The 8,806-nt window shown below is 42.8% G+C and overlaps 1 protein-coding gene across 1 annotated transcript; it reads right to left on the bottom strand.

The window, feature by feature from the left end:
- Positions 1-3,257: 3,257 nt before the first annotated feature.
- Positions 3,258-6,046, bottom strand: LOC131901299 (olfactory receptor 2L13-like). Its single transcript, XM_059252503.1, has 2 exons — positions 5,008-6,046; positions 3,258-3,447 (listed from the first exon to the last, which is right to left on the bottom strand). Exons 1-2 carry the CDS (start codon positions 5,988-5,990, stop codon positions 3,258-3,260), a joined length of 1,173 nt encoding a protein of 390 aa, XP_059108486.1. The 5' UTR covers positions 5,991-6,046.
- Between the last annotated feature and the right edge of the window lie 2,760 nt (positions 6,047-8,806).

The following is an 8,806-nucleotide window of genomic DNA, read 5'->3' as shown; positions in this document are numbered from 1 at the left end:
TGTCATGGCTGGTAGTAACTCTGATGAAAAAGGGTCCAAGAGTTAGAAAATGGGTTCTCTTTAAAGAAAAGAGAAGAATAACAGACTGTTCCTGTTCAATAGTCGGGTGTCAGGAAGAGCCACATGAATTTGGACTCGAACTCCTCCAGAACACATCTTGTGCTTATAAAAAATATCTTGTCATACATTTTTAAGCCTTTTGTGAGTGGAACTGTTTCCCTGATTTCTTTGTCAGTATGTTTGTGATTGGTATACAGGAAGGCAACTGACTTTTGTGTGTTCATTTTACAATCTTTCACTTTTATGAATCTATTTGTCAGGCTTAAGAGACTTCTGATAAATTTTAGTTTTATGTGTTTATAATCATATCGTCTGCAAATAAGGACATTTTGACTTCTCCCTTTCCCATTGTATCCCCTTTATCTCCTTCAGTTGTCTTATTGATCTTGCTAAGAGTTAAAGTTCTATATTGAATAGGAGTGGAAGGAGTGAACATCCTTTTCTTCTTCCTGCTTTTGGAATTGCTCTGAGTTTTTCTCTATTTAGTATGAAGATGCTGTGGGCTTGTTGTACAATTACTTTATTATGTTGAATTATATCCTCTGTATCCCTAGATTCTCCAGGACTTTTATCATTGATGAAAGCTGGGTTTTACAAAGGCTTTTTTTCATATATTCAGAGGGTTGTATTGTTTTTGTCCTTTACTCATTTTATGTGGTGCAGTAAATATGTTGATTTGTGTATGTTGAATTATCCTTGCATGTTTAAAGTGAAGACAACTTGACCACGGTGGATGATTTTTTTAATGTAATCCTGAACTTTATTTGCAAGTATTTTATTGAGAATTTGTGTCTATATGTTCATCTGTATAATAGGCCTATAATTCTATCTATCCATCTATCTGCTATCTATCTATCCATCCATCCATCCATCCACCCTTCAATCCACCCATCCATCCACCCACCCACCCACCTATCCAGCCATCCATCCATTTTTCTACCTGTCATCATCTCTCAACACCAGGTTATCCCTGGCTCAAAAAAGAATCTGGAAGAGCTACTGATTTACTACTCTTTACATGCTGAGCCATTTCCTAAGGCATTTTTATCTTATTTTAATTTTTCCCCCTTTTAAATGTTTATTTCATTTTTTATGTATATGGATATTTTTCCTGCAGGTATGTGTGAGAACTGCATGTGTTCCTGGTGCCTGAGGAGGCTGAAAGAGTGTGTTTGAGCCTCTGTATGGTTGCTGGGAACTGAACCCTCATCCTCTACAATAGCAGTCAGTGCTCTTAACTACTGATACAACTCTCAAAACCACTTTTTCTTTGTTTGTTTGTTTTTGGAGATTTGTCTTACTATGAGGCTCTGGCTATCCTGGACTCAGTAGACAAACAGGCCTCAAACTCACAGACATCTACCTGCCTCTGCCTTCTGAGTGCAGGATCAAAGGAATGGGCCACCATGTTCTACTTCTGATGTGCATGTTTAAAGTGCTTACTGTACAGTGGGTCCTGTGCTAGCATTGAGGATGAGCACTAGACAACAAATCAAACATCACACTGCTTCCACCTCCCTGGGAGACAGACAGGAAGCAAAATGAAACACACCCAGGTTAGATGGAGGCTCCAGTGTCAGAAGGGCTAAAGATGGTCAGATCAGCTGCAGCCCACAATGACACCAGTGCTGGGAGGCTTTGGCATTATTACAGTTATGGTCATGGGGCGCAAGACTATTCTACACCCTCCACAGATCACCTCCTGCCCTCTGGTCCAGGCTGCCATATCATCCAGACCGCAGACAAGTGGCAGCCCGAACCATTGTGGGAAGTTGTGGGGTGGGGGCGCCTCCACAGACCTGTGAGCTTTTGGTCTGCATTTGGTGTGGAGTACAACCTCAGTTTCTCAGGTTCCCAGTCCAGCCAGCACCAACTGCCTAGGGATCTGGAATTGCCCATGTTGCTAGAAAGACCTACTTCATGCATGCCACCGCCAATTCATCCTCCTTGGAGGCTATATTATTTAGGCAAGTTTTGTATTTGTTTTAAACTTTAGGTAGCATATAAAATGAGCAAATGTGGTATTTGATGCCAAAATAGGATCTGAATTCTGATGTTGACTGAGTTTTGAAGACTGACAGAAATCTAGAGACATTATGTAAAGGCAGAGGAGACTGCTCATCTACCAAGTAGCATTGAGCCAGTTTGTAAAACTCCCACTTGATTTTACTGCCGTGCATGCTTGTGTGTGAATGATTTCCCTGTATATATGTCTCTGCACCCTGTGCAAGCCTTGTATTCACTGAGGACAGAAGAAAGAACTGGATCCCCCAGGACTGGAGTTTTAGACAGATATGAGCCCCCTGCTGGGTGTCAGGAACTGAATTCAAGGAACCTTAAATACCAAATGATCTCTCTAAGACCCAAGAACACACCTCTTCAATTTAGCAGGTAGAAAGGGTTTTTGGGTAACCTGTGTAAGTCAGCCTTGTGGAAATTCTATCAACTGTTTTGTGACATAAATGGATGGGTAGCACCATTTCAGAGCTTTGAAGGAATTCTTGAGGCTTTGTTCACAATATTCCTACTCAAAGCAGATGATGTTGCTGGAGCAGGCCATTAGTCTACATCTCACAAGTTTAACAGTCATGGAAAAGGAGGGAGAAGCCAGAAGGCATCGGCAGAATCCATACTTGCAGCTCAGCAGCTGGTGACACACTTTGTTCATATATTTTGAGTTCACCTTCACTCTTGCTATCCCAGGATCCCAATGGGCAATTGTGAAAGGCTATGGGAAAGGATAAATGGAATGCAGAAGGGAGAGGTTCCTTTCCTTCTAGAAGCCCTTCATTGTCACATTCTCTCAATCTGGCTGTTCAACAACCAGGTCATGCAGACTAGAGAGGACATATTTTGACCTTTTGTATATGTCTTCCCATCATGCTGGAAATGAATGTGTTAGTTAAAAAAGTGCAGATATTTTTAAAGCCAGTTGGTCATATCTGCTTTGGTGATTTATGAAACCATGTGTCTTTTACTCAAGTAGAAATGAAGCAGAGGTTAAAAAATGTTAGTGGTCTCTAACAATAAAATTGAAAGGAATACACAGATATTTGTGGACTAAAATCAAGACCATGGCATTGACAAGTGATAAAATTAATGAAAATGTAACATTTCCTTTTTATGAAAAATAACACATCTCAAATTGTCCTTAAAGGCTCAAGAAGAGAATAAGTACTGACTCCAGGAACCAGAGGTCACACTGGAGAACTCTGGTCACAGAAACACTTCAACTGTTGCTTCTGACTCTGTTTCCACTTCCACATCTGTTGCTGTTGCCCTTGCTTCTGCTGTTTCTGCTTCTCATGCTTCTGCTTCCTCTCCAGAGGCTCCAACCTCTGCTGCACCTGCTTCTGCTGCATGTGTTTACAGCTGTTGTTACTGCTGCTGTAGCACAAGGTAAATGAACCCACTCTACAAAGACACAGTGGGCATACTAAGAGCTAGGATTCTGTTATCAAGGAGACAGGAGAAAAGAATAAGACTGTGACATGTGTTGAAAATAGATAATAATGTTTGACTTATAAAACAAATTCTCTTTTGGGCTAACATTCATGATGAACATATTTTATTGTGATGGGTTTATGCTCAAGGCCATAGGCAGGTATTTCTCAGTATCTCAATCATTTACCTAGTTGGATTACATTTCTACTTACATGGAAAGCAGTGTTATACAAATACAATCATCACAGCTGGCAAATGTGAGGGAAGCCCATTGCCTTGGCCTGTGGTTAGAGAAATTCATTCATACAGAAGTCAGACTTCTGTTCCTCACCAAGAACCCGCTGGCCTGCACTTCCACTCACAGTACCTGCCAGTGTCTCCTGACACAGATAGATCTGGATCCTGTTTCATCTCTGACTTGAACTTGGATTTTTCTGTCCCTGTCCCTGCAGGGAAGTGACACTGAACACTCCAGCATCTTCCTGTTCTTGAATCTTTTTTTGTCTGGCTTTTCTTTTCTTTTTTTTTAAGTCTTTTTCTAAAGACATTTTTTTTATTCCTTTTACATGCCAACCATAGATCCCTGTCTCATCCCTCCTTCTGCTTCTCCCCCAGGTTCTCCTCGACCCACCCTCCCCATTCCCTCCTCCAAAAGTGTAAGGGCTCCTCCCATGGGGAGTCAGCAGAGCCTCGCACATTCAGTTGAGGCACTACTAAGCCCCTCCCCCATGCAGCAAGGCTGAACAAGGCTTTTCTTATATTTCCTTCCATTTTCCTTATATACCATGCTCTCAGCTTCTCCCACTTGGTCCTACTTGCTTAAGATCCTTCCATCTTCCCCTACAGTCCAGAAAATTTGCTTTTTGTCCTCTAACTACTATACGTCTATCTGTGTCCCTGTCTCATTTATTGTAATTTATGTATACTTCAATTCCTGTAGGTGTTTGTCTACTTACCACTGTAACCTCATTGGTTAGGTAATGGGCTAGCATGCAGTAAGTGACTACTCACAGTCTATTTATTGAATGAGAAAATGAAGTTACCCCAAGTGCTGTTTTAAAGATTAGAATAATTGTCACTTTAAAAGTTTGATATAGATAAATTCTCAGAATTTTTTTTACAAATCATAATCATTAAAAACTCTGACAATCTTTTTAAATATTCAATATACATAAACTTTTAATAATGAAAAGAATGAAAGCAAAACATATAATCAAAGCAATTAATTATGCTAATTTTGTAGAAACAAGTTAATATCAGCATACAATATCATTTTACAGTAATATTTACAGTCATAAGTTATAATGTGTCATATTATGTTAGACTAGTAATTGCCAAATTTCTGTTATTGATATAATTGACTATAATGTTGTGATTTAACAATGTGCATAATTGCTATACTATGTAATAATGAACGTACTATTTAATCTTAACCAGTAATAAGTCATCGGAAAGGTATGACATGTGTGGGGGACACATTACATTTCCAATAGGCAACACTACTCTGTCATTCTCCAGGGACTGAAATATGAGTAGAGAGGAAATGATAAAGTTTTTGTGAAAGAGAATGTCCCAGAGACTCTTGTCATTGCCCCCAGGTCCTCCATATTCCTCAGGGTGTAAATGATGTGGTTGAGCACAGGGGTGAGGATAGTGTAGAAGACAGCCAGAATCTTATCTTCTGTGGGGGAATGGAGACTCCTGGGATGAAGGTAAGTGTAGACAAATGGTGCATAGTAAAATGTCACCACAGTTACGTGAGTTGAACATGTGGTGAAGGCCTTTTTCTTTCCTTCTTTTGAGCGCATATGGAAAACAGCAAAAAGGACCCATCCGCAGGAAGCTGTGATGCCAAGGAAAGGAAGTAGAAAAAAAAGGCTTGTACTCACAAATACCATGTACTCATAAACCCAAGTGTCCATACAGGCCTGGGGCAACATGGCAGGGACATCCCAGAATAAGTGGTTAATGGACCTAGAATGGAAGTAAGGAACGTGAAGGAGATAGACTGTGTGTGATAAGGAGTTAATGGAGCCCAGTGTCCAAGATCTTATAATCGTCTCCAGACACATCATTTTGCTCATGGGAATAGGATAATGAAGAGGGTGGCAGATGGCCACGAAATGGTCATAGAACATGGAGGCCAGGAACAAGCCCTCAGAACCTGACATGTTCAGAAAGAAAAAGGATTGCACTCTAAAGCCCAGTAAGGTAATGCTTTTCTGGCCAGAGAGGAAGTTGAATGCCAGCTCGGGAACAGAGGTAGAGATATGCATCAGGTCCATGAGAGAGAGCTGACTGAGCAGAAAGTACATGGAGGTGTGGAGCTTGGGATCCACACGAATGAGGTGGATCATTGCTGAGTTGTCAAGCAAGACCACAGAGAATATGGAGATGATGAGCAACAAAAGCAGTAGGCCTGTGTGATTTTGTGGTAATAATCCTAACAAAATGAAATCACGTGAGCTCTGAATCCATTTCTCCATGAAAATGTATTGCTTTCTCTTTCTTCAAAAGTGACCTGAAAGTAAAATGCACTTATATAAAGTAGATCAGGAGAATAAAGAGGAACTGGCTTGGAATGAAAGCTTGCACTGAATTGTTCTTACAACCAGTACCACCCTTCTGTTGAATTTATTTTGAAATCTGAACTAAATGTTCCTTCCCCCTTGCCTCTGGCCAAGTTCTCAGTTCAGAGATACCTGCATGGTCATTTTATTTTACTTTTTAACAAATATTTTTATTTTATAATTAATTTAATTTTACATATCAGCCACGTATTCCCCTGTCTTCCCTTCTCTCATCCCCCAGGCTTCCCCCCACCCAATCCACCCCCTATTACCACCTCCTCCAAGGCAAGTTCTCCCCTGAGGACTCAGCCCAGCCTGGTAGATTCAGTTGAGGCAGGTCCAGGCCCTGCCTCCCTGCACCAAGGCTGAGCAAAGTGTCTCAGATTAGGTCCCAGGTTCCAAAAAGCCAGCTCATGCACTAAGGAGAGTTCCTGGTCCCACTGCCTGGGGGCCTCCTAAAGAGTTCAAGCTCATCAACTGTCTCACTTAGTCAGAGGGCCTGGTCCAGTTCCATGGGGGCTTCTCAGCTATTGGTTCACAGTTCATGTGTTTCTGCTAGTTGGGCTAATTCTCCCTGTGCTTTTTCCATCATGGTCTTGATATCTCTGGCTCATATAATCCCTGCTCCCTCTCGCCTGTTGGACTCCTGGAGCTCCACCTGGGGCTTGGCTGTGGATCTCTGCATCTGCTTCCACCAGTCACTGGATGAGAGTTCTATCATGACAGTTAGGGTGTTTGGCCAAAAACTCTTACAATCTTTTAAAGCCTTCATAATGACAAGTTTCCATGTAAAAGGGAAGTACCAACTTCGTAGTTATCAGTATTTCCTCTTCTGTCAATATTTAAGAAAGTATTAACTATGAATAAGTAGAACAAAAAACACCCCACAAAATGTCATTTAGTTGTTACTAACATAATAAGTATAAATAGTAAATGTAGTAAAAGCTATTATGGAAATGGGAAATCTGTTGTCAAGGAGTTCCTATTGTCACGATAAAAAAAACCATGACAGAAACCAGGGAAGACCTGCCCAACTTGGCCCCAGGTTCTGGTCACAGGGCAGGTTCCCTTCTAGCCCCACCGGGAAGGATCCCCTTCTCCAAGACCCCTGGCAGACACTGCAGTCTCCACGCCCTGCCCCCATCCCCATCCGCCTGAGCCCCAAGCCTCTTCCTGAGACTTAGTGGCTGGCCCCCAGCTCCCAGCTCCCATTTTGCCCCGAACTTCCCTTCTGAAGCACAGGTGAGTCCCATAACTTGCCCCCAACCCCATCCGTGGGCACCAGCCACTCCGGGGAAGACCTGCCCAACTTGGCCCCAGGTTCTGGTCACAGGGCAGGTTCCCTTCTAGCCCCACTGGGAAGGATCCCCTTCTCTAAGACCCCTGGCAGACCCTGCAGTCTCCACGCCCTGCCCCCACGCCCATCTGCCTGAGCCCCAAGCCTCTTCCTGAGACTTAGAGACCGGCCCCCAGCTCCCATCTTACCCCAGACTTCCCTTCTGAAGCACAGGTGAGTGCCCTAGCTTGCCCCCGACCCCATCCCTGGGCACCAGCCTCTCCGGGAAGACCTGCCCAACTTGGCCCTAGGTTCTGGTCACAGGGCACGTTCCCTTCTAGCCCCACTGGGAAGGATACCCTTCTCCAAGACCCATGGCAGACCCTGCAGTCTCCACGCCCTGCCCACACCCCCATCTGCCTGAGCCCCAAGCCTCTTCCTGAGACTTAGAGGCCAGCCCCCAGCTCCCATCTTGCCCCGGATTTCCCATCTGGAGGAGAGAGAGAGAGAGAGAGAGAGAGAGAGAGAGAGAGAGAGAAAGAGAGAGAGAGAGAGAGAGAGAGAGAGAGAGAGAGAGAGGAGAGCACCCATCCTCCCCCGGACTTCCCTTCTGAACAAGAGCTCCCATCCTGCCCCGGACTTCCAATTTGGACAAGAGAGCTCCCATCTGGACAAGAGAGAGAGACTTCCTGAATCTGTCAGCTCTGTCTGAACCAAGTGTGCGGATAAGGCCAAGAACGAACCACAAGGAGATGGGCAGACGTCAAGGCAGAAACACATACAACAAAATGAATAGCAATACACCATCACCAGGCCCTAGCCATCCTCCAACACCTAGACCTGAACATCAGAAATTGGAAGAAGCAGAAGAAAATAGCCTTATGAATGTCATCATGAAGAAGCTAGAGGCTCGTGTAGAGGAAAAGACAAAAAAATGTGAAGAACGCTGTAAACAACTAGAGGAAAGGGCAAACAAATTAGAAGAAATCAAAAAGGTCCTGGAAGAGAACAATAAAATACTGAAAGAAAATCAAGAAAAATCAATGAAACAAATGAAGGAAACAGTCCAAGACCTGAAAAGGGAAATAGAAAAAATGAAGAAGACACAAACAGAGGGAATGCTGGAAATAGAAAATCTGAGAAAACGATTGGGAACTTTAGATGCAAGCATAATCAACAGAATGCAAGAGATGGAAGAGAGAATCTCTAGCGTTGAAGATACAATAGAAGAAATAGTTTCATCAGTCAAAGAAAACACTAAAGTCAACAAAGTCATGAACCAAAATGTCCAAGAAATTTGGGACACAATGAAAAGACCAAACCTACGAATAATAGGGGTAGAAGAAGGAGAAGAATACCAACTCAAGGGCACAGAAAATATATTCAACAAGATCATAGAAGAAAACTTTCCCAACTTAAAGAAGGAAATGCCTATGAAGATACAGGAAGCCTATAG

Source organism: Peromyscus eremicus, unplaced genomic scaffold, assembly GCF_949786415.1.
Source record: "Peromyscus eremicus unplaced genomic scaffold, PerEre_H2_v1 PerEre#2#unplaced_71, whole genome shotgun sequence".
Lineage (NCBI taxonomy): Eukaryota > Metazoa > Chordata > Mammalia > Rodentia > Cricetidae > Peromyscus > Peromyscus eremicus.
Note: the sequence above shows the minus strand (reverse complement) of the source record. Positions and strands in the feature narration are given on the sequence as shown.

Bases quoted from the DNA above. Each gene is read 5' to 3' on its own strand.
- LOC131901299 (XM_059252503.1), bottom strand. From the start codon at position 5,990: ATGGAGAAATGGATTCAGAGCTCACGTGATTTCATTTTGTTAGGATTA. The intron at 3,448-5,007 runs GTAGTGTTGCCT...CTTGTGCTACAG, and splicing joins AGTCCCTGGAGAATGACAGA to CAGCAGTAACAACAGCTGTA.